This window comes from Antechinus flavipes, chromosome 4, assembly GCF_016432865.1.
Source record: "Antechinus flavipes isolate AdamAnt ecotype Samford, QLD, Australia chromosome 4, AdamAnt_v2, whole genome shotgun sequence".
Classification (NCBI taxonomy): Eukaryota; Metazoa; Chordata; class Mammalia; order Dasyuromorphia; family Dasyuridae; genus Antechinus; species Antechinus flavipes.
This window is the reverse complement of record NC_067401.1, coordinates 288,732,504-288,759,471: the sequence shown is the minus strand read 5'-3', so window position 1 is coordinate 288,759,471 and position 26,968 is coordinate 288,732,504. Positions and strand designations below refer to the sequence as shown.

The 26,968-nt window shown below is 35.7% G+C and overlaps 1 protein-coding gene across 3 annotated transcripts in view; it reads right to left on the bottom strand.

The window, feature by feature from the left end:
* AMD1 (adenosylmethionine decarboxylase 1) overlaps positions 1–24,946 on the bottom strand; it is a 39,059-nt gene extending 14,113 nt beyond the window's left edge. For 2 of the 3 annotated variants that reach the window (XR_007953608.1, XR_007953607.1), the window contains exons 1-9: positions 24,445–24,946; positions 10,398–10,484; positions 9,277–9,403; positions 8,169–8,271; positions 7,269–7,311; positions 7,033–7,177; positions 6,840–6,932; positions 6,601–6,756; positions 5,240–6,161 (exon numbers count right to left, since the gene is read on the bottom strand). Coding sequence is in view for 1 of the 3 variants with exons in the window: in XM_051997543.1 (XP_051853503.1) it covers positions 6,021–6,161; positions 6,601–6,756; positions 6,840–6,932; positions 7,033–7,177; positions 7,269–7,311; positions 8,169–8,271; positions 9,277–9,403; positions 10,398–10,484; positions 24,445–24,554 (1,005 nt within the window). In the remaining 2 variants the exon portion in view is untranslated. Of the gene's footprint in view, positions 1–3,913; positions 6,162–6,600; positions 6,757–6,839; positions 6,933–7,032; positions 7,178–7,268; positions 7,312–8,168; positions 8,272–9,276; positions 9,404–10,397; positions 10,485–24,444 lie in introns of those variants that run through there. The other variant, XM_051997543.1, reaches the window with a different exon arrangement.
* Between the last annotated feature and the right edge of the window lie 2,022 nt (positions 24,947–26,968).

Genomic DNA, 26,968 nt, shown 5'->3' with positions numbered 1-26,968 from the left:
AAGTTCCAAGGAATTCCAGACTATTTCCATCTTTTTATCACCTTTAATTTGAGAGCTGAACATAACTGATTTTGAGGAACAGGTCACCAAACTCACTGGATATAAGCAGATTATGTCTGAGGAGGGGGACAAGCTTGATCTCCCCAAAATAGAAATGTTGACATTAATGATGAGGACTCATAATTTGGTCTTGGGGATAAAGGCTCCCTGAGTTTAGTTTGCAGAATACAACATATCAACAATAAAATATTGATTGAGCACCTAATATGTGTAAGGCACTGGAAATACAAAGATAAATTTAATACTGTTCCTGTCCTGCAAGAGGGGAGAGAACAAAAGCAGAAAGGTACTTTGCAATGTAAGATAACAAAAGGAACATCACCTCCAGCAGCACATTACTGCCAAGTGAATGGTAGTAGTTTAGCATGACTGAAGTGGGAAAGATAACTTCAAAATTAAGAGATCTCTCATTCCCTAGAGAAGTTCCCCTAGGGAAATTCTGTTGCCAAGACCATGAAAAATTAACTGTTTTTACCTCCAGCTCCACTCCTAGCACTGGGATAATCTTTTTATTCCTCACCTACTATTTTCCATTAATTCCATAATAATTCTATAAAGATCTCTGAAGCCAAACACTCAACTTTAGAATAAAGCAGCTAAGACAGGATGTTCTTTGGTATCAACAGGACTTTGCTTTGATCTCAGGCAATCTGACCTGAGGTCAAAACCAAATATTTGCAGAGAAGAAATAAACATTCTTCTTCCATGTGAAGCAGTTTTTGCAATGAACAAACAAATCAGGGCTTGCCCTTTGTGATCAACCATTCTGTGTAAGAAAAGACTGTTTGGACCAAACCTTTCCAGTCAAGAGATAAATAAATTCATCAAGGCTACTTTCATTTACCAAAACTATAGTTTTATTTTTAAATGTAGCTAGTACAAGAACTGAGTGACCTTGTTTGCCTTACAAATATTAAAGGACTGAACTCAATTGTAAGTTCTTTCAAGTCAGAGTATATCATTTGACCTAATTTAGTGGAAAGTATAAATTCCTGTTAATATTTCTGTTTCTTACTCAGAAGATAAAATTATTCCAGTAAAATTCCTCCCAATGCAGATTAAATTCCTCTTCTACATAAACATTCCCTGACTATCACCAATTCCCCCCCCCCTTCCTGAATTCCTAAAACAATTTTAGGTTTTATAGGGATTGCAAAGTTCTTTCTGAATCTTCCTAAAGTGAGAGATGGAATCTAGAAATAGTTTCCAAAGACAAATTTGTTTTAACACTTTTAAGATAGTATATTATACAAAAATCCATAACTATCATCCATCATGATTTGATACAGGAGTAACAAAAAATAAGTAACATCAAGACAAGCTTGGACCACACCCTGATGAAAAATGCTTGGACCATCAGAAAAAGAATACACAATGCATGGAAAGATCATTTAAAAACAAAGGCACACCTAGGTTATCAGTAAAAGCTGTTTCAGGAGATCAGATCCTTAAATGGAATGTTATTATTACCTAAGCTCAGCTTATGCCATTTCTTCTACAACCCATTAATAACCAAGTTTGCAAAAAGTACAAGGGAAAAAAAAGGAAAATGGAAGAATATTTTTACTTTACTTTACTTTATATATATATATACATATATATATATATATACACACACACACTTTACTTATATAATCCAAAACAGAGAGGTGGTTCCCTTAAGAAAAATGGGAAAAACACTTCAAGAGGGAAACTAGGTGAAAAAACAAAGGTATAGAGGGATACAAATACAAATTGGTTATAGTTGACATTTATATAGTGTCTTATAAAGGTCTTTTTATGATTTATAAATCATAATTATTTGAATTAATCTTTGCAAGTAATGTGCTTAACAGGAGGAAAGGAATGACAAGATTTATTTGAGCAACAGGGTAGTGTGACCAACAATAATTAATACTCTCCCACAAATAGGATTTGAAGGAGTTTTTTTTCCCCAGATAAGAGTTGGAAGTATGATATAGAAAAAAAAAAAAAACCCACAATCATTAAAAATACAAATAAATTCCCAGGAAGCTTTTATGGTCTAATGGTATTATATATAAAGGAAATTACTGATCTTGTATAATGACTTGAGTATAATAATAGAAAGATAAACCTTGTGACATCAAAATATATTAAACTACACTTGTAAAAAACTGAAGCCCAGAAGTGCCACAAGAAGCAGTCCAAATATTATCAAGTAGCAGATTGAGGATTTGAGCCAGGATTTTTTCCCCTAGAATAAAGCCAAATAAAGATGGGACAAAAAAGGCAGAATTGTCCAGAGAATTGTCTTTGTCATGTATCCATTGGGACTTGATGTTAACACCTTTGACAGGGAGTACTCAGGATGGATGGATGGATTTAATCGCATATTCTTACTTCTGCCTGTCTATGGTTTTCCACTCAGTTTCTTAGTATAAAGAATTATGAGAAACCTGAATCCAAAGCTTGTCTCCAATGAGTAAAACATTTCATAGAGAAGTGATAATTGCAATATTTCAGCCCTCTAGATGAAGAGGAATTAAAAAAAAAAATCTGGCAATTCTGATATATTTATGATAGCCTCTGTGCTAAAAGTAAAGCAGTTGATAAATTCTTCAAGTAGAAGGATCAAGAACTGTAGAAGTGATCATCTGAGTTTCTCATAGATTTGGAGTACAAGGTATCAGAATGTGTTTTAGAGTATTTTACCTTACCTAGGAAATGTGTTAAGTTTTAACTTTAGAGTCAAGATCCTTCTCCATTAATTTTCCATCCCCACTCACTATTGAATAGAGATAAGTAGGAAAAGAGGCTTATTTATAGCTGGCTTACAAGTAAACCTGATCTACTTCTAGGTTAACAGGGATATTTTCAACAGGGGAATATTATTTTGTAACTTTACAGGCTATGGCAGAAGTTCCTTAGGATAAGAGGAAAAAGCTCTAGTTCTGGAATTAATGGATCTAGGTTCAAATCCTAACTTTGAACCCTTATTATCTTTGTGATCTTGGGTAAATCAATTTAATTTCCCTGAGATTTAAGAACACAGAGTACAAGATCTTCTCCAAGATCTCTGATCTTAATTTAATGGAAGCTGGAAAGGCTCTATTTGTACAGGTTAGCCAACCAGGTAATGATTTTTTAAAAGCCAAACGCAAATTTAATACACCCAATCTAGTAAATATTTAGACTAAAGAAACCTTGCTTGTTCCATAATTATCTGAAAATGTACCCAAGAAGTTGATGAACAATGGCCATAGGTCAAACAAGATGTCTTAGAAGAACTGTTAGCAGACTAATATTTTAAACAAATGTTAAATACCTACAAAGACAAAGGTCCTTTGAGCTTAAACTGAAAACTGGACAGAGTTAGACTATATAGAAATAACTAGGGAATGTATGAAAGAAAACTATAAAGAAAATGTTCAAAGCAAGCTGGCCTTCTTCTTGAGGGGAAGGATTGCAAGAGTTAGAGATGAGGAGAGAGTTGGGATCAAAAAAAGAGAAATCCCTTTCAGGAAAAGAATAAAGGCACAGTACTGATATGCGAAGAGGTGGGAGAAGACCATGGCTGGATTCTGTCTGGATGAAAAAGAGTTATGTGAAGTGGTATATTAAGTGAAACAGGGAAGTTTGAATACTAGGACTGTATTTGTGGGGCAATGGGATCTAGGAGTAAATCTATCAGATTAAAGGTTGCAGAAAAGTTAAAGTAGTAGAATGAAAAGGAGAGAATAGATGTCCAAGACGTTTAAGGGGCAGAATAGCTCCATTTCTGTACCAACTCTGAAAATTAAGATGCCAAAGAATTTGGTGAACAGAACCCTGATTGTTTTGAGGTTTGACAGGATTTAACGTTTAAAAAAAATCTCTGAATGTCTCTAAACAATTAATTAAGCAAACTTTTATTGAAGCATTAAGTTTTGTGGTACAGATTTTAAAAATACATTTTAACTGATTAAAGTCCAACACCATGAAGAGAGAAATTATGACACCAAAACTTCCCCTCTTCTGATCATACTAGATTAATTTAGATTAATATCCATTCAACAGCTTTCACTTTTCTATCAGAGGCTTATGTTTTGATACTTATATAAATTTGTGCATTTTTCAACTAGTTAGAAAGGGATGTTCAGTATATTAAAAAAAAAAAAATCAGACCTCAAGCCAACAAATGTCATCATCAAATCTTTTGGGACACTGTTCAAGAACAAAATCCACTTGAATTATTGGTCCTCAAAAATATCAAGCACCAAAAAGTATCAGGTGCCACATTACAGATCACAGAATCAAATTGACCAAGTTGGTAGAATGCTTCTTCAATGAAGCCTTTAGTCAACAACATGCTTAAAATAAAAGTCAAAAACAATGTTCCAACCACTTGATTACTAACCAAGCAGATTTTTTAACATTTAGAAACACTAAAAAAAAGTGTTTCATTTATAAATACGGAAGGAACAAAACACCACTGCATCAATCCAGAAAGTCAAAACAAAATTAGAGGACAAGAGGAAAATTTAAAGTTAATTTTGTTGGTCTCACAACTGCTAAAATCCCACAGTTATTTGTTGAAAATGCCAACTCTTGAAAGCCTGCATCTACTAGTCATTCATTAAATGACCATTTTTGAACATGCCTTATTTTAAATCAATAGCATTTTACTTCACTGTCTGTCCAAATAACCTAGACAGTTCTCACTTTGTCCAGTCATTCACTTGATGCCATCAAATCATGGTTAAAGGAATCACCACATTAATTAAGAGGAACAGATGAAGTCACAACACTATCAAATACAGCATAATAGTCTCATGCACCACAATATCACAGGACTTTCAGTCACAAGATAAAAAGGCATATCAATTCTGCTTGGAACAACAAAATTAGGTTAACAGTATATTGTTTACTCACAATTAGGTTGAAATGGCTGCTAAGGAAAAAGTTATGGTGAATGATCCAAGCTGACCGGAATATCTAGTCTGGTGAATTCCATCTCTTTTACACTAATCTCCCTATTAAATTTGTTGATTTAAAAAAATTAAATATTTGAAGGTTTGTGGCTATACATTTGGTGCTCTATTAGCTGTGGAGTATGGAAATAGCATAGTTAGAGCCTTCATAACTCTGCCAATGCATTCTAATTATAACCCACAAGTCTTGGTGCCCCACTCCCCTCCCCCCCTGCCAATCATACATCAAAAGAGACCACCAAACCCACCTTGACATGAATTAAGATCTGGAGGAAGCTTCTTCCCCTAAAAGGTGAAAGGCTAATGTTAAACTCAGTGCAACAGTATATTGCTCATTTTATGAAGGGGGAGGGGGAAATCACTGAGCTTAAAGAACTAAAGATACAGGGAGCAAAAGTAATGTTCCAATACTCAAAATTTTTATATAATAAAATGATCAGTTCTAATAATCATTAATTTTCATTAAGAAGGTAAAGTTACTAATTTCTCAAGTGCAAAGAAACTTTTGTGTTTAAAATTAGTCATTAATTTCGTTAGAATTAATAGAGAAAAATGTGGTCTAGAAATTGGAAGAAACTGCCCACAAAAAATTTCTGGCAGTAATTTAACAGAACAGTCCCAGATGATTTAGGCTGAGGCCAACACCTAATGAGGACGAAAGCCTTGTCTGTGGGGGATTTTTGGTGATACCTGGAGAAAAATTACACCGTGCATAATCCTAATTGAATTGTTTTTACAAGTGTTGTAAAGTCTCATACAGTAAAAGTTTTTCTCTACATGCACTTCAAGTTCACAGCAAGAGTGGCATAGAATACCTAAACACAGAAGAGAGCAGTCATGCAAGATATCTAACTCCTTGATATAATAATGCATACAATTCAAAATGATTATACTATGATTACATCTAGGGCTTTCCGAAACTACAAGGTGGTGGGTATGGAAAGCATGGCCCCCTGTATCATTAACTAGAAAGCTGCCACCACCTTCTATTTGTGTTCTCTTTTTGCGTTTTTTCTTCATTTTTCTTAATCAACTCTGCTGTTGCTGACGATTCTTAGCAAAACTGGTAAAAACGAAATTGTAATCATTGAACTGAGCAATCTGGCGATCAAGACGTTTAAACCCTTCAATCTTTTGGGCCGAAGAAAACACTGTGCGACATTTAGAACTCTGGAGGGGGAAAAAATTAAGAAACTGTTTAGAACATACCAAAGTCAAAGTAGCTTTTTCAAGCAAAGTTATGAAATAAGACCAGTTTTTGGTGGGGGCCTTATGTTGTCATGTACTTAGGCTAACTTCTTAAAAGATACATTTTAAACATGCTCATGAAACACTCAGGAACCCCATCAGGCTCTAGTAGGATGGTGATAAGAGAGCATTATTAATACTTATTCACTCTTACAAAGACGTCATGATAAGTTTTAGCCCATTAAATACAGCACCATTTTATGTGGAAGAAAAGTCACAGTTGTTGCTTCTACTCCCTACCTATCTAAAATATTTGTTAATCCAAATATTTTTACTAGGAAACAGTAATTTCAGATAAATGTATTCTTGAAATAATTGCTCTATATTCCAGGTTATTGTTAGCAACAATAAAACAGGTTACCTGATTTACAAAGAGGGTGGTCACAAATTTTCCAGGCTTGAAAATTTCCACTACTTTCCTGATCAGGTCATCGTAAGAGGTCTGACCTATGTTAGTTTCAAAGCTAACATAAGAAAATTCTGGTTCTGGAGTGATGTGAATAGTCCAATAAGTTCCCTTAGAGGAAAAAAAAAAGTTTGCTTCAATTAAGAGAACAGTTTTTTAAAAATGCCAACCACTTTAGTCATAGAATTACTTACATCCGATTTCATTCCATTCATTGAATACCCACAAGGATTGAACATTGTAGCATCAATGACAGAACCTGGTATCAGGTCACGAATTCCACTCACCTGGAAATTTTAACACAGAAATTAAGAAAATGTTAGAATACTAGAAATAAGCCAGTACTTGGCTCAGCAACAAAAATTAAGACTTAAAACCAAAGCTTACACGAGTGACATCATTTGCAGTAACACCATCTTTCATGTAGAACTGGTCCATAACTGCTGGGTCAAGCTCACTCATCAGAATTTCCAGTGTCTGATCTGGCTGATTAATGACTCGACTCTCTGGAAAATCCAGAGTGTACAAGTACCTATAAAGATAAAAAATTTAACCTGCCAATGATGGAACTAACATAATTCTTATAAACAAGCAAAAATTATACAATTGTATTTTAGACATACCAGCAATCAGAATTCATACGCCCCATACAATATGCTGCTCCATCTGTTGAAAAGGGAACAAAGTTTTAATCCAATCTATAGTAATAAGTCTCATAACCATCTTACTATAATTAATCTTGAAACAATTAGGCTCATACCCTTATAATAACAGATTCATAATTATCAGACTTAAGCAGTCATGACAGAAATTAAGGGTACCTTCTGGTCTCTATCATATCTTTAATTTGATCTGTTAGAACTACAGAAAGATATGAACAAAATGAAGAATAGAATTAGGTTAGATATGGCTGAATTTATATTAGATCTGTTATAAAACAAATCTAATTCATCTATATGGCACTGGTGGTTTATGCAAAGGACTATCCCTTCTCATTCTTAACTTACACACAAAAAAATGCCCCAACTAAGTAAGTAAGCACGACTTAAGTGAAATGTAAGGCAAAGATTCACATGCTCTTTCACCCACAAAACAATTTCATCCTCAAAAGAACGTACATTCAAATGGAAAAGGAAAGTAAACAAAATATATAAGTATTAAACCCAACTTTAAACAAGTTGTGATTTGCCTACAGTCAAACAATTTTGAGCTTTGGCTTCCTCATCCATAAAATGTTAATTCAGTAATAATATTTATCTAACTCCATAAAAGACTCAAATATATGTAAAGTAATTCTCCAACAAAAGCAATTCACAAAAAAAAAATCTTGCTAATAGTAATAAAATAAGCCCAAAGGAGAAATTTGTGAAAGAAAAAATTAAATGTTATAGCTACTAAACATTTCAACCAGGATCCCTTTGTGTTTATGTACTGATCAATAAAAATTTTCTTTATTAAACTTTTCTATTATTCAATGCCTATTTACAAAATCTAATTAACACATCCATTTTAATTGAACTTACTTGGGAAAATTTCATTAAGGAATTCTACTTCTTCCTGGAAATTCCTGTGTGGGTACTCCTGGTGGGAAGGCTTCATGAAATTCTTACGAGAATAAAAGAAGCTCTGAAAAGCATTAAAAACACAATGTAATTAAAACCCCACATTAATTATCATGAAAATCTCAAATCATAATTATACTACTTCACCTGAAATGATATTGTACAGTTTTAAAAACAAAGGCTTGTAACTTTCATTTCTCTCCTCCCAATAAACTCTTATTTATCTTAAAACTCCTCAAGACCAGGGGAAGATTTATTCTGATTATGGCCTTCTGTGCTTGAAGAATGGAGATAATGGATATAATTATAGAAAATAGTTTGTGATCTTAAGTAAGCAACCTTTTCTTTTGGGATAGAAATTTAAACTGGGAAGGAGAATGAGGAGAAAGAAAATAAATTGAAATCAATTTTAATGCAAAAGGGTGGTCTGGGGTAGAGCATATTTCTTATTCCAAAGGGGATTGTTGAACCACACTTGACATAGAACCACCATGTCAGAAAAATACACAAATGTAAATAATAGAAATTCACACAGAGCAAATATTTGAGTTTTTTCAAAACCCAACTCCAATGCTAGTTCACATAATCTTAAAACTGTGTTCTTGATTTCCAAAATTAAATATGATCAAATGGCTTAGTCACCCTTTTAAGAAATCATAGCACCCCTTCTATAGAGAACATTGTATATGTATTAAAGAACTTAGGATAGCTATATCTAGATATCCAGATATAGATAAAACTATATCATAATGACACACACACAAATATAAAGAAGCCAAGAATTACCATAGAATCAATAACCTAATTTGGTGGAAATATAATCAGTGGAAAGAATTCCTTCTTTCACCAATGATATTCATAAAAACACAAGATCATTCAATCCCTTAACAAAATGTTAATTACATGGAAAAGCTATTCTTTCCTGCAACCTACTAAGAACTTATTTTAATATACATTATCTGTTATTTGTCTACACAGCACAATTATTGGCATTTAAAAATTTTAAAACTGGAATTTTATTTTGTTTTAGCATGTCATCAATACAAACAAGTGTTCTTTGTATACTTACTTGAATTGAGTCAAACCCACTGTACTCCCTAGCAAGCTCCAACAGGGGGACCAGTGCTTGCAGTAAGAGGGTGGTACCACATGTCTTCAAAATGAAACGTCTCTTGGAGACAAACATGCTACTCTCACTGCAGGTGTTAAGAAAGAAACCCAAGATAATCACTGTAATAGTTCATGACTATAAGTCATCATGTAGGAATATTTAAAGTACAAACTTCTAAGTCTGTTTCTACAAAGTGAAATTAGTATCATACAATTGCTTTTTAAAAAGATTTCTTAAAAATTTTCCACAGATTATCTACATGTAAGACCATCTTGATGTGATGTTTTCATTAAAGTCTACAAGTAATTCAGTATCTAACAAGACATCCAATCAGCATAATTTCTACAAAGAAAAAAAAAACAATCCTAAAACCAGCACATGATTATCAGTTTCTACTGCAGTTATCAGCTATAATTGGGTTTTGAAACAAGATTTATTTGATTCTGAGATCAGATCAACCCAATCAAAAAGCTTTTTTGCTTTTTTCCAGAGACTGAAAAATTAGCAATATAAACATCAGCAACCAAGGTTTTATAATGACATTTTGGTAATCAAATTATAAAATATTTATATAAAGATTCTTTCAAGTCTGCCAGTTCTTTCATTTAAGTTGAGATAAAGAAACTTGAGGTTCAAAAGGAAAATTAACTATTATGCATATCCTACTTTTACTTGGTTTAGAACCAGGACTAGAAAGGAATCTCTTCTTCCATGAGGATTTTCCCACTAAAGCTGCAGTTCCAAACGGCCATTATTTACACATAGGGTACTTAAATATAACATTATAGTCCTAACGTGTTATATATATATGTGTGTGTGTGTGTGTGTGTGTGTGTGTGTGTGTGTGTGTATATATATATGACTATTATATAATCCTATTATAATATAAAATATTATAATTAGGACTTTTGGGATATCCCGAATATATTTCTGTGTAGTTTAATAGTACTTTTAGCAGCTTGGTGGCCTTTAATATAGAAGGATCATGCTCTAGCAGCTCCTGTTTATATCAAACTTGTGCTTCAGAATTAAAACGAGAAAGGATAATTGTATTCTCTCAAAATAAAGTTTAATTTTACCTGAGTACATAAGCTTCCTGCTTGTCAGTTTTTGTCACACTTATGATTAAACAATGCACATTCTCCAAAAGTTTGTCCCACTCAAACCTATAAAGAAAAATTTACACAATTAATTTTTACAGCCTTTGGCCCCTTGACTTTCCCCAAGAAATTCAGGAGACTATACACCATAGATTTTTCCTTCTGGTATCCCCAAAATCTAAATCTGAGCTATTGCACGCTCAAAGTCATACCAAGTGATCACAACAAATAAATTTGTTGGACACTTATCTACTACTCACCAGTCAACTACTAGGCAAATAATCTTATGGAGAGATACAAAAATGCCCAAAGTTTCATAAAACAAAGAATTTTACGTAAACAACTAAATTTTAGTATGTGAATATGAAGAACTCAGAAAAAGCATGGGAAGAGATGCACTAGAGATTCAGTAATGCAAATGCAAAGGACTTCAGAGATCTAAGGCTAGGGGAGTTCTTAATTTAAAGTCTGAGCTTTGAAAAAAATATCAATAACTTTCCATTTTTTTCCTCTTTGCAGTCCTATAGTTTGGAGACCCCAGAGATGGGAGATCCATGGACAGCCAATTTCACTACCTCTATTATTAGGGAAAGCCAAAAATCTGTTTGTACAGTTTCCAACTTAATCTTCCTGGTTTTTTCCCCCGAGGATAACCTGAACAAGTTTATTCCCCAAGCACAATATTGCTAACTTTCTTTATTGCTCCCTAGCTTTAGAAGCCAAAAGATTATTATATTCCAACTTCTCTTTGTGTAAGCAGAAGGGAGAATAATAAACCTGCTTGACAGCTGCCAAGTCAGACACACCAGGCCTGTCTCTCCTTCCAATTATTAGTTTGTCTTTTCTTGTCTTCCCTTCCCTTTGGCAAACTACTACTTTTTTTTTCACACCTCAGCACTGCACACAGCCAGAATAGCAAACACCAACCAGTCTGGACTTCAACGCTGCTTTACCCATTTGTTCCACTCTCCAAGTCTTACACCAAACCAAAAAGTAAAAGGAGGAAAATAAAACATCCTATCCCTTCAATTAACCAGGGGTTAGGGGTTGGAGGGTAAGAACTCTAGATAAAGGAAAACAAGAATGATTTTAGGATACTATCCTCAGGAGGCATTTGCCATCATTCTACTATGCAGTGTGTATCTGCATCTGTCAGGATGACTTAAATGAAAACATTAGAGAAGACTTTCCAGGTATTTAAGTTGCATCATAGTCTTAATTTGGGATTTTCATATCAAAATTAACTAGAGTAATTTGAAACTTTCTTCTCTTTAAATTGTTCATATAATTTGACCATTTATCAATTGGAGAATGGCTTGATTTCTTATAAGTTAGAGTCAATTCTCTATATATTTTGAAAATGAGGCCTTTTCCAGAACTTCTAACTGTAAAAGTGTTTTCTCAGTTTATTGCTTCCCTTCTATCTTGTTTGCATTAGTCTTGTTCGTAGAAAAGCTTTTTAACTTGATATAATCAAAATGTTCTATTTTGTAATCAATGTAATTTGTAATCAATCTTTGGTTCATCTTTGGTCACAATTCCTTCCTCCTCCACAAGTCTGAGAGGTGAACTATCCTGTGTTTCTCTAATTTATTTATAATTTACTTATGCTTAAATCATGGATCCATTTTGATCTTATCTTGGTGTATGTATGGTGTTAAGTGTGGGTCCATGCCTAGTTTCTGCCATACCAATTTCCAGTTTTCCCAGCAGTTTTTGTCAAATACTGAATTCTTATCCCAAAAGTTGGGATCTTTGGGTTTGTCAAACACTAGATTGCTATAGTTATTGATTATTTTGTCATTTGAACCTAACCTATTTCACTGATCAAACTAGTCTTCTTAGCCAATACCAAATGTTTTGGAGATGGCTGCGTTATAGTAATTTTAAATCAGGTATAGCTAGGCCACAAATTAAGACACCACTACACATCTGTCAGATTGTCTAAGATGACAGGAAAAGATAATGATGAATGCTGGAGGAGATGCAGGAAAACTGGGACACTGATGCGTTGTTGGTAGAGTTTTGCCATTCTGGAGAGCAATTTGGAACTATGCTCAAAAAGTTATCAAACTGTGCATATTCTTACATCCAGCAATGTTACTACTGGGCTTATATTCCAGAGATCTTAAACGAGGGAAAGGAACCCACATGTGCAAAAATATTTGTGACAGCTCTTTTTGTAGTGGCTAGAAACTGAAAATGCCCATCAATTGGAGAACGGTTGGGTAAATTATGGTATATGAATGTTACAGAATATTTTTGTTCTATAAGAAATGACCAGCAGGATGATTACAGAGAGGCTTGGAGAGACATACATGAACTGATGCTAAGTGAAATGAGCAGAACCAGGAGATTATACACTTCACCAACAATACTGTATGAGGATGTATTCTTCTGACAAAGAGATGATCCAATTCAGTTCCAACTGATCAATGGACAGAATCAGCTACACCCAGAGAAGGAACACTGGGAAATGAATGGACTACTTGTATTTTTGTTTTGTTTTTCTTTCCAGGCTATTTTTATCTTTCTAAATCTTTGTCTTTTGCAACAAGATAGCAGTACAGATCTGCACATATATTGTATATCCAAGATATACTTTACCTATGCATATGGGTTTTGTCAATAAAAAGCTGTAATAAAATTAAAATGTATTTTTGTATAATTGTTATATATTTAAAATAAAACAATAAATTTAAATTACTTTTTAAAAATTAAAAAGATTTATTAGCAGCATTAGTATGTATAATTTATCATAAGTCAGCAATGAAATGATGTCCTGGAGTGTTTAGCAACTCAGATACTCAATGAGACTCAATTATTCCAGAGGAGGATTGGTAGGGATGAGGAGTAAGGGGCTAGAGAGAAAGTGACTAGAAGAAACAATTGTAGTGATATATGAAGTCTCTCTCTCTCTCTTTCTCTCTCGACACACACACACACACACAGCTGCAATACCATTTTACAGTATCAACATTCAGCTCCCATGGCTTATGACCTAAACATTCAAATTCTATTTTTAATGCTATTTAAACTTATTTTCTCCCAGAAACTTAGTGCTTCAAATCAAATTACAACTCTTGCACAGAGTTCAAAATAACTTTTCCCCATACTAGTACTATTTTACCCCATTATCTGATCTCCAGCTTACTGTTCAACCATCCAAAATAGACCCAATTATCCCCACTCCCACTGAAACTACTCCCCTAATTTGATAGGTCATCAACATTCTTATCTAATAAGTTATCTATAATACATAGAGATCTATGTTGTTTACTTTGTAAACCTAAGAACACTATATAAATGTAAGTTATGAATCAGTTATCTGCTATTTTAGTACCTCTGTACTAAATCAGTCCTTCATATAATATATAGAGATAACAAAAGACTTCATACGAAAGCAGCTATATCATATCAAAATGATAGAAGTTGTCTATTTCTCTGTGTAGAACCGTCTTGCATCAAAACTGGCATTAAATTTGATATGACTATACTTCAAATTACAAGAAATTGTGTAAAGGAGAATTATTTCTCATACCAGTTTTATGACTATAGACAAGTCCATTAACCTCTACCAGACTCAGCTTTCTTATCTGTAAAGGGTTGTTTGTAAACCTAATAAGTGGATATAAATATACAATATTCATAAATATAAAGGTTACACTTATAAATTATGTATAAATATATAAACTATGTAAATATAAGTTATAAAGCAACTTATCTGTTGTTGTAATACCTCTACATATCAATTATATAAAATAAATAGATTCAAACTTTTAATATCCTTCATATAGCATTAAGTAGAGATAACAAAACAGAACAAGTAGAATAAATGAGGCAATTCCAATATGATGAAGCAGTTTTCATTTTTCTTTGTCATGCTTCGCCTTTGCTTTTTTCTTTTTATACTATGACAAATATGGAAAAATATTTAAAAGAATTGTATATACCTAACCAACATCAAGTCTTACAAAAATGAAGGTGTAAAACTATCTTTACATGTATTTGGGAAAATAGTAACACCTTAAGTATAAAATATTAAACATAAATGAAGGGGGTTATAGATAAACTGATCTGTGGGCCCTTTCCAAAGTCATATCAAAATGCCATTTTAAAGGGCATGTGGCTTTTCAACTATGCTCTGATATTTCAAGATCAATTTTAATAACATGAAAATACTATGACAAACTGTTTGGAATACATATTAGTCAGTCAGAGGAATATGAAAGATGCTGGGCTTTTGAAGGAAAATATTTTCCTTTATAAACATTGGGTTGATCAATAGTCTCTTACTGGCTGGTCCCTTCTGGGTAATAGTTTAGAAAACAGAAAAACTGTTGTGGGGATTTTTTAAAAAAAAGTTCAGCTCTTTATAGGAAAAGCTTTTTTTATTTAAAAACATTTTTGCTAAAAGGTTTTTTGGCCTAGACTGTGGATTCCTTTAATGTAAATCATTGATGCTGTAAAGCTTGAGCAATGACGTAGTCAAGTATGGAATGAGTTCCGGGAAAAGTTAATGCTGAGGTTTCAATTACTATATTTGCAACTACTGGTCCTTAGCCTTTACTGCAAATTTCTTCTAATCATAAAAACCTTGGTTTTGTCTTAAGCGCAGCTTAAAAACTGCAGAATGACTGCCAGATACATTTAATTCCCAACTATTAAATTAACTTGTTAAATTAACTTCAGCAACAAATAAAATGCTACTATTAAGTGCCTAAATTTTCATGTTACTCTAGTTAAAAAAAACCAAAAACCAATTCATGTTCCTTACCTTGTATAACTCTGCTTTGATAAGAATTTGCTTAGTGCTTTAACATATGAAGAGATATTATTGATCTGTCTTCAGATCACTTTAACATATGTCACAAATAATTGAGTATTGGCACATAAATAGTATTTGGAAATCCTTGATTAACTGGCAGAGTACTGCCCAGTAAGAAGTGTTCTTAATCAGCAAACTACCAAGTAAATATTTCACTCTCATTTGACAAATGTGCAAACTGAAGCTCAGAGAACCTCTTTTTTAAAGGTTACAAAGACTAGATTGAGGTCTAAAGTCAGATTTCCTGAAATCCAGCCTTCAAATGAAGGTAGCAGTAGTCCTGAAACTTAAGCTTCTTAACTCTTAAACTCATATCCTTAAATAGAATAAAACTGAATAAAAAGAATAAAAACTCCTCCCATTTCCCCATTTTAACAGGTAAGAAATTGACCCTGGATTATTCTCTTGTATACAAAGTGATATATGAAATTGATTACCCCTTTTATGAGAATAGCAACAAGTTTCCTTTTTGTTCAAGCTTACACATAATCAAATTGAAAGAAATGTAAATTTAATAATACTATCTTACATTTTTTAAAGGTACACAAGTTTCACTAAAAGTTCACTTCAATATGTACAAATCCAGTTCAGGAATGAAAAGACCTCTGAATAATCTATTTCCTATAGTTTATTTTCAGTTACTTGCCATCCTGCTTCCCAAATTGAATTCATTCCCTTACTCAGAATATATTCAATGACTATGTAGAGAAAACAGTGCTATAGTCATTTGGGTTACAACGGTATACTCTAATATGTACAATGAAGTAGGGATGGAAGGGAAAGTGAGATAGTTCTGAGCATAACCCCAATAATATCAATAGGAAAAGTGAGGTTCATTCAGTCTTGGAAGTTTCAGATGAATAAGCACTTTAAAAAAAACAAATCAAGGAACAAAAAACTACCTACCCACCCACCCAAAAGCCACACAAGGGCAAGCTCACATGCATACCCTCCCCAATTAATTCATTAGCAAGTAAGCCTTAACTTTAAGCAAATAACACATTTTATATTTTCCTCTATTTCAATCACTTCAGTATAAATCTAGGCTACTTGTCCCATGTTAAATAGATCCCCTTTTCCTCCCCCAAAAGTGGGGTGGGCAAGGGAGTATCAGCAATTACTTTCAATTAAAGACCTGAAAATTCTGAAATATATTTCTATTATACTAGTCTTCCATAAGTTGCCCCATGTTTTTTCTGATCCAAAATCATCTGAGCAATAGAGTTAAAAAACAAACAAACCCAAACCCCAATTCAGCACGATTGTTCTGAAGTTGGAACTAATAATCTCAATAATAGAAAATATTTTAAAATTTTTTAATCATTTTGTTTTAATAGTATTCCCCCTCCCAAAGACATGCAAAAATAGTTCGCTTTTCACCCATTCACCTTTGCATAACTTTCTATTCCATGTTTTTCTCCTAATGCTTGAGAAGGCAAACAGATTTAACATGTGCAATTCTTCCATTTCCATATTTGCAATGGTGTGGGGGAAAAAACCCAGCATACAAACAACAATAACAAAGATGAAAATACCATGCATAATCCATTCTCTCTGGATGTGGATAGCATTGTTTATTATTAAATTATTGCCTATTAAAACTGCCTTAAGTCACCTCATTGCTGAAAAAAAGCCAAGTTATTATTGCCAATGTTTTTTTAAAGAAAAAAGCAGCCCCAATTGAAATTGGCTTACATGTTCAAATGACATAGTATTAAAAGAAAAAAATTGCTTTCTTCTCTTCTCAAAACTATCAGACTGGTTCTTAAATCTTTTCTCCAATTTACTTTAAATAGGTAGAGAAATTCCTTGGATATCTATTACATAGCTCTTTTTGCTGATACATGTCTAAATGTCTCTACTTAAAAAATGTTCGAAACATTTGATCTTTTATAACCCTCTCAAGAGCAATAACCCATTCTCAAAACATTATTTGTTGCTGCACTTTGTGTTAGTAAAGAATTGGAAACAAAGTAGATATCCATTGATTGAAGAAACATCCAAAATCTACAATAAAAATATAAACATGAGAGCTTCAAGCATACATAGCTTAAAAAGGGTATTTCCCCTCCTTTTTGCAAATGCTTAATTTTTCAATGTACTGATCCTGCACTGGTCTTTATTTTAGCAGAGTATTTTTTTTAATTAAAGCTTTTTATTTACAAAACATATGCACTCTTGACCCTTACAAAACCTTTTGTTCCAAATTTTCCCCTCCTTCCCTCCACCTCCCTCCCCTAGCTTATACAGTCCAATACATGTTAAATGTTAAAATGCATCTTTATCCAGTTCACCTTGCACAAGAAAAATCAGCTCAAGAAAAACCAAGAAAAAAACAAAATGCAAGCAAATCACAATAAAGAATGCTATGTTATGTTTCACACTCTATTCCCATGGTTCTCTTCATCACTGAACAAGTGCAACTGGTTTGAATCATCTCATTGTTGAAGAGAGCACCATCTGAATAATATTCCTTAACATTCATATATCACAATTTATTCAGCCATTCTTCTATTGAGGGGCATTCCATTCGGTTTTCAGTTTCTTATCCCTACACAAAAAGGGCTGCCACAAAACATTTTTCCCTCCTGTAAGATCTCTTTGGGATACAAAAGCCCAGTAGTGACACTGCTGGTCAAAGGGTATGCACAGTTTGACAACTTTGAGTGTAGTTCCAAACTGCTCTCCAGAATGACTGGGTCCGGTTCACAGGTCCACCAAAAAAGTATCAGTGTCCCAGTTTTCTCCCGTGCCCTCCAACAAGGGTCATTTTTTCCTTTCATTTTAGTCAATCTGACAAGTATATTGTGTTATCTCAGAGTTGTCTTAATTTGCATTTCTGGGCAAGGGAGCACCTTTACATGACTACAAGTAGTTTCAATTTCTTCATTTGAGATTTGTCTGCACATATCCTTTGACCCTTTATCAATTGGCCTGATTTCTTATAAATTAGAAGACAATTCTCTCTACCATTTTAGAAATGAGGCCTTTTATCAGATCCTTTGGATGTAAAAATGGTTTCCCAATTTCTTCCCATCTAATTCTCATTGCCTTAGTTTTGTACAAAGACTTTTTAAATCAATATAATCAAAATTATTATGTGATCAATAATGATCTCTAATTCTTTGGTCACAAATTTCTTCTTCCTCCACAGATCTGGGAGGTAAACTATCCTATGTTCTTCTAATTTATTTGTAACCTCATCCAAACATATATAAATCTTGTCTATTGCTATTTTCACAAAATAAGTCTTCTATTTTAAGTATGAAAATTCTTATTTTTTTTTTAAATTCAGAAAAATATTCAGTAGTGTCAGACGTCATTATCCCAATTTGGGGTTTCTTGTGCTGTTTCTAACTTTTTTCCCCAAGCACCTGACCTATAAATATAAGCTTACTTTTTACTGTATTCCTCACTTTCACAGGTTTGGAGTGCCACTGACTGCACTCTCTCTCTCACCTTTAAAATCATCATTTCTCAACCACTTTCATTTTCAACTAAATATTCACCAAGGTCAGCAAATATCTTTATTGCTAAATTTCAGAGGCCTTTTCTCAGTTCTCATCTTTCTTTATCTCTCTGCAATAGTAGATACTATTATATTCTCCCTTCTGAGTGTTTTCCTTCCTCTGGGACATAACTAGATTCTCCTTGTCATATCACTTTTGTTCATTCTTCCATTCCATTTTATTAGATCTGGTAGACTAAAAACTATTCTCTAAATCTTGTGACCTTCCCCCTTTCTACTTGGACATAATCCTTTGTAGGTTTTACAGGTTTCTCAAAACTCAGTTCAAAATTCATTATGTTCTCCCTTTTTCCTTCTAACTTCTTTCTATCAAGGACATCACCATTCTACCAGAACCTCTTTAAAGGCTCTTTACATTATCTAGACTAATTTTTTTTTTAAATAACTTTTTATTGATTTTAGCCAGGATAATTTTTTACAGCATTATCCATTGCATTCACTTCTGTTCCGATTTTTCCCCTCCCTCCACCCCCTCCCCCAGATGGCAAGCAGTCCTTTACATGTTGAATAGGTTACAGTATATCCTAGATACAATATATGTGTGCAGAACCGAACAGTTTTCTTGTTGCACAGGGGAATTGAATTCAGAAAGTATAAATAACCCAGGAAGAAAAACAAAAATGCAAGCAGTTTATATTCATTTCCCAGTGTTCTTTCTTTGGGTGTAGCTGCTTCTGTCCATCCTTGATCAATTGAAACTGAATTAGCTCTCTTTATCGAAGAGATCCACTTCCATCAGAATACATCCTCAAACAGCATCATTGTTGAGGTATATAATGATCTCCTGGTTCTGCTCATTTCTTTTTTTTTTTTTTTTTAATTTTTTATTTAATAATTACATTATATTGACACTCGTTTCTGTTCCGATTTTTTTTTTTCCCCTCCCTCCCTCCACCCCCTCCCCTAGATGGCAAGCAGTCCTTTATATGTTGGATATGTTGCAGTATATCCTAGATACAATAGAATACAAAATGTTCTGGTTTTGCAGAACCGAACAGTTCTCTTGTTGCGTAGGGAGAATTGGATTCAGAAGGTATAAATAATCCGGGAAGAAAAACAAAAATGCAGATAGTTTACATTCGTTTCCCAGTGTTCTTTCTTTGGGTGTAGCTGCTTTTGTCCGTCATTTATCAATTGAAACTCAGGTCTCTTTGTCAAAGAAATCCACTTCCATCAAATTATGTCCTCATACAATATCGTTGTCGAAGTGTATAATGATCTCCTGGTTCTGCTCATTTCACTTAGCATCAGTTCATGTAAGTCTCGCCAGTCCTCTCTGTATTCATCCTGCTGGTCATTTCTTACAGAACAATAATATTCCATAACATTCATATACCACAATTTACCCAGCCATTCTCCAATTGATGGGCATCCATTCATCTTCCAGCTTCTAGCCACTGCAAAACAGGGCTGCCACAAAGATTTTGGCACATACAGGTCCCTTTCCCTTCTTTAGTATCTCTTTGGGGTATAAGCCCAGTAGTAACACTGCTGGATCAAAGGGTATGCACAGTTTGAAACTTTTTGACCATAGTTCCAAATTGCTCTCCAGAATGGCTGGATGATCTACACTAATTTTTTAAAGACTCATTTACATACTACCCATGATATAGGATGTACTCCATTCCTTCCAGTGCGTAGGCAGTGCACAATAATGAAATGTTACCACTAGATGGCGGATAAGGCACACAAGAGTCAGGGAGACATCTTTCCTCGTTCAAATCTGGTCTCAGACATTAACTGTGTGACCCTAGGCAAGTCACTTAACCTTGTTTGTCTCAAAGCTATGTATTGAAGAAGGAAATTGTGAAGAAACAAACCAAAAGGGGTTATTTCCCCTCAATTCCCCCTATTTCTTTTGATGTCATTCTCTTCCTGTTAAAAAATTTATCTGGAAACTTGGATTGTAATATTTTGGATTTTAATTTGGAAGGGAATTTGGGAATTTTCTAGTCATCTAGTTTAATCCCTATATTTTTACAGCTATGAATTCAAATTAAAGCTTAATGATCAAAATGTCCTAATTTAATGATGAATTAAATAAAATACATATATTTCATTACAACATTAACCTACAAAGCATTTTGCAACTTTTTTAATGCACACTGCACTAGACAAGATATTCTAACTTTTGTTAAATTTACCACAAACTAATCGAGGTGGATGGTAAATATACCAATAAAATGACACTATTTTGTAATCATTTTTTTTTTTTAAACACCCTGGAAAATTTTACTAAGACAATTTACTGAAGTTCCTTAGCCTTTTTTTGGCTCATGGTCAGGGTCAGAATTTCATTATAGCATTTAGATACACATTCCACCCTATGCACTCCCAATAAATTGAGGAAGCCAAGGTTATAATAAGCTGAATATCAAGTTTAGTGCCTGAACCTGAGAAAGTTGAAACTAGGTTAATGGGCATATAAATTAACACAGACACACAAAACACTTAAATGCTTGTTTATCCATACTACTTGTTTTGGAAATTGATTGGGAATACCTCAAAATATTCCTTCTACAATTTCTAAGCACCATTATATAAAAGGATTCCACAATTGTCGGAACTTCACACGGAGTCATGTATTTTTCCCAAACTACTAATGTAACTTTAAGAGTGGAGCTACAGCTGAAATCTGGAGGCTTCTAGGAAGATTCAGGAGATTTGCCCACTGCCTATAACTAGTAAGTATAGAGAAACAGATTTGAATCCATTCTCGTGTACGTGCTCAGAGAAACCCAAGAGTCAACATAAGGCAATTGGGTATCACTGTGTTGACCGTAGGATTGAACAAAAATGTCTTAAATTTGGGTTATAAGGCAGCTCTTCCACTGTGACCTTAAGTATAAGTCACGTTTGTGGGTTGCTTAAATTAGATGATTTTTAAGGTCTCTTTTTTCATGTTCAAGTTCTGTAACTTGAATAGGTAGAGAACTAAGAGCTTCTGGTCTCAAGTCAGGGCACCTTTCTTAATTCCTTGAGTCCTAGGGGCAGGCTGATGAAATGATGAATCTCTTAATCATGATGTTTTTAAATGAATAAAACAAAACAGGAATATAAAAGAAAACCAGTAATTTTAAGATATCAATTTCCAAAAAGTTCAGAGGTATTTTAAGAATCTTTGTACTATAAATTAGTCTTTTCTCCATAGTTTCCCTCAAAACAAAAAAAATCCTACAAAATAATCAGGTGACCCTTTCATAGAGTAAAACCTACATTAATTTCACAAATTTCACTAAAAGATAATGTTATCCTATTCTTATCAACATTCTTCAAATTCTGTGGTTAGAAATCATCTTATGAAGGGGGGATTGAAAAATTTTTTATTTTCAAGTACTTCAATATTTGCTTTATAAGAGTGTGCTCCCCAATATTTCCCTTCCTCCTTTACTTCCTTAAAAATAAAAAAGGGTCGAGAGAATCATTTGAAAATCAAAAAGTGAAAATACTATCCCCACTCTGGATTCTGCATTCTCCATCCCAAATCTATTGGAATTAATTGCCTTGAATCGTGTTGTTGAGCCAACATAATGTTGTTGCTACTGTGTACAATGGTCGCTTAATTCTCTGCCGACTTCACTTTCCAGGCTTTTCTTAAAAGTATGCAATAGTCCATTATATTCATACGCTATAACTTATTCAGTCATTCCCTAAATGATAGGCAAGAACATTATCTTGCAGTTCTTTGACACTAATAAAAAGGGCTGCCACAAACATTTCTTTTCCCTCTTATAATCTCTTTGCGATATAGCTCCAAGGGACTATTTGAATCACGGGGAAAATCTGTTGACCAAGGCAATCTTTCTGTAATAATGTGGATACATACTAGGGACATTTTAGCATTTTTTAAAAAATGGAAATACAAAGAAAAGTAGCATCCCTGCAATTAGTCTTAAGTGCCACACAAAACTTAGTAAGAGCCAATGTACTTCGTAGTCAACATCATAAGAAATCCTTTCAGATTTTACAGCACAAAAAAGTGACTCTGTAGCACCTCCTAGTTTTTTCCCCCTTAACCCTGGTTCCTCTTTATCAGACAATTAGGACAGAGTGGCAGCCAACATTCTTCAAAATCCCATTGGTGGACAGCCTTAGGGCCTAAACATTCTGCCTATCCAGAAAGCTCTCATTGGTTCAACTTTTCAATGAAAAGGAGACAGGCTAGACCTTAAGGCAGAGCGAAGAACCTCACGTGTAATCGTAGTGGTGGCCACAGGGAAGGGGGAGGAGAAGATGAAAAGATAAGTGGGGGGCGGGGGTGCTGCAGAGAAATGCAGGAAGTTAAAAACGGTTTAAAAAAGCACATTGGACCTCCTGACACACTACAGGTCAATCTCTTTCAGCTATATTTTATTACTACCTTGCATAAAATACAGGCCAGGATTCCAAAAAATGTCATTTTTTTAAAGGGAAAAAAAGGACTAGTTTCGGAATTTGCCTCCAAAGGCGACCAGTGGCCATCTAGGAAATTAGTTTTTGAAAAAGCATCTGGCATTTGTTCTGTGCCCTCAAGTGCCGGGAGCACGGGCCTCAGATCTCCTTGACCAAGCTTAAGTCATTAAGTAGTATTAATACGTTACACGCAGAGCATTACGTCCCCAAACAGAATTGCAGGATGGGCTTCAATCCTATTAACGTTGCGGACCAATTCCCCAGGTCCCCGATCTCACCGGCTCAAGTAACAGGTTATACTGCACAAGGTCAGAAAAGCCTCCAACCAATACTTCCTCTCCTAGCCTACAGTCACGGGATTCGTCAAGCCCCTAAGGCAGCCGCAGACCAACCTCGAGGGCCAAGACGAATCTCAGGTAGCCCGAGGCCGCGCGGGCCACGCGTTAGGCCAGAGGTTTTGGTGCAAAGCCCATCCAGGCGACAGAGGCGCCCCCCAACCCCCATCCCAGGCCGCCCGGGGCACTGCGACACGGCCGCCTCCCGCTCACTCCCCACCACATGGAGGCAGCCTGCAGGGACTCGACTAATACACAAGGGGGAAGCCTCGGGAGGCGGGTTTTTATGGCGGCTCCGCAGGAGGCCTGCTTAAACGAGACTCTACTACTAAGAGGAACCGGGAGGAATCCCCTTCCTCCCGGCGGCGGCGGGAAGAGAGTAGTCTGCACTCTTCCTCAAATCCCATCAGAGGCTGGGGAAGTGGTGGTAGGAATAGCTGATTCGAAGTCACCTAATGGTGATGGAAGAACGTCCCGGGATAGAGCCCCAAGATAATTAGGTTGGAACCGGTAGCGCCCACCTCACCTGACAGGGAATGGAAGAGAGACAAGCCACTGACCAGTGATCCTCTTTTTCCCTCCCTTCCCAGCGGGGGCGGCGCCCAGTATCCCGGATGGCTGAACATTCCATTTCTCAATCACCTGAAGCCCGCGCTCCCAACCCCACCCCCGGCCCGAGAAAGGACGTTACCTGAGCACGGCCGGCACGAGGCAGAGGCCCCCACAGCAAACGGCGCTACAGTCCCCCCGCCCCATCATCACCACCACGACAAATTAGAGCGCCGACTACCGAACATAGGATTTTACCACCTGACGGTGGGTAGCATGCCCCTGGGCCTCTCGATACCTCCGCCGCACCCCTCCACCCCCCACCCTTTAGCTCGGCCCGATGACCGCTTATCCGTGCTTCCAACCCTTCGGTGCCCCACGCGCAGCCCCGACCTTGGGATGGTGCGGAGATCCCCAGATCCTTTGCCGTCGTCTGGCTGCTGCCGGTAGAACCAAACCTCCAGCAGCTTCTCGGTCCCTTCGAAGAAGTGTGCAGCTTCCATCACTGTGAGACAAGCGAACAACCAACAACCACAGAAAATCAACTAAATTAAATCTCTTCTCCCGCCGCCGCCGCCTCCGCCGCTGCGGGTTGTTCCTGCTGCTTCTTTAAAGTTCAGGAGGTTTTTTTGTTTTTTTGTTTTTTGTTATTTTTTGCGTGCGTGTGGTTCTTTTTTTGCTTGTTATAATTTTATATTAACTTTTTAAAAAAAATTAATAAAATTTTTCCCGGCTTTTTTTTTCTCTCGTGCGAAAGTTGAACGTGAGTCTGTGTTGGAAATAGAGGCAGATGCTGTTCAGTCTCTTTTACTCCGCTGGTTCCCGTTACAGAGAAGAGCATAGAGCGAGCGCTAGCTAATGTCGCCGGCCATACTGTGTAAGCGAGGACGCTGCGTGAGCAAGTCCCTTATATAGGCCCTCGATCCTCGGGGTCCGGAAGTGACGTATGCCACCCCGCCCATCCCGCTCATAGCCCCAGTTGGCTGTCAATCATTTTCCGTCTCAGTTTGGGGCGGGCCTCCAGCGAGCGCCGGGAAGCAGCTAGCCTGGTCAATCTTTTGCCATAGCTCCTTAGAGCGGGCGATACCAGAGAAGGAGACCGCGTTTGCACTTTACTTATGTGGGAGATCAAATCGGGATGAAGGAGTCTAAATAGAATTGGGAAAGAGAACTCGTCTCTGAGCGCTAATCTTTTTAAAAATTCAGCTAGCGTGGGCGGGTCCTTGTCCCCTAGCTGGGCTGGGCGGTGTGCAGGGCGGGGCGGGGCGGGGCTGGGCTGCGCTGCGCTGCGGGGGCGCGGCTCTTTCCCTTTTCGGTGGGGTGGGTTTGGTCGCTTCTGCTTCAGATAGACCTTGCTATGCTCCGCACACTTATTTCCCCGAGGCCAAAAAAAAAAAAAAGCATTCACTGTTTTAAAACTCTTCGTATTGCCCTTTTCGCATGCACTTGCAAAGATCGGGGAAAAGACATTCGTTACATCTTTTGCTCCAGTGCGTGTGAATGGGAATGATTTCGTACCGCTTTTACACAATAGGCTTAGAAGCTGTTGGGTTTATGCCTTCTATTTTAAAAAGGGAAAAGCAAAGCACTCGCGCCCAGCCCTAGAGGGCTCTGAGTCTCCTGCCCGCAGCGTCCATTAACCTGTTTTTCCATAGAAGCTTATTTAAGCTTGGAGAGTTTGTAGAGCTGGGAGCTCCTGCCGCTGACAACTTAATGCCTCAGTGGGTCAGATTGTGAGAAGGAGGATTTCTGCAAAGGTATTCCTCTAAATCAAGTATTGCAGAATACAGATGGGACATTAACTGATGTCTGATTTGTCACAAATCTCAAGCAACTGAAAAATGATCTATGGGAAGAGGGGCGTTAGCACTACGTCTCGTAATTCTTCAGATATCTTAATAGGAAATTTAGTGTTGTGGAATAGAACAATTAGGACTATTAAGAAACACATCATTGTTGAGATGACTAATTCACATAAAATTAATAAATGCCTGACAGAGTTAGGAGGGAGTCAAAATGTCACAGTGAGCCTTCCCATTATTTTGTTATTTTTTACTTGGAGAACTTAGAAGACTAAAAAATGCATGTCATTTGAAGATAAATGTATCACGAAACGAAATATATTCCTCTTAAGATCAGAAAAGACCTCCAAACTGGACTTAAAGAGGTTGTCAGCATGAAAAAAAAGCTACTGGAAAAGAGGTTTGAGCTTGCATTCCAGATACCCTGCAGGGTTATATACTTGTCCAACAAGTATAGGGGTTTGTTCACATTTCTGCATGAAACTTGTTGAAAGCAGCTAGGTATTGAGGTTATGATATTTACTAATAATCTTGCCATCTTGTACAAAAACATTTGACTGCTTAAATTGGGGTTATGAACTCCCAGATCATATAGTCCATCTTTCCATTAGTAGAGGCAAAGACAAGCAAATGGATAGGCAAGTCAAGGCTGTTTATTATTATTTTTTTAAATGGAAAGATGTCTTGTAATACTAATTGGGATGAAGATGAAAGTAGTAGTGCCATGTTTTTACAAGTCATTCCACTCTTTGGCTTTAAGCAGTTGCTTATAGAAATGGAAAAACAGTCTGTTTAACTGCCTCAAACACTACTTGTACTATAAACATTATTTGTCTTATAATTGCTTGTAATTAGTTGCTTTTCAATTGCTACCATATTATTTTTTCCAATGTAATTTGAGTCTTAATGTAGTGATGAGAACAATGATACTGTATAACCTTGTTAATTTGATGGAGGTTAATTTAAAATTATGTGTAAATTAAAGCAATTACTATTTACAAGTCAAATGGTTTATAGAATCAGTTTTAGAGCTGGAAGGATCATAGGATCGTAGATTATATTTATAAGGTAAATCTGTAATGATCCAAGGAGTTTTAACCTGAAGTCCATGAATA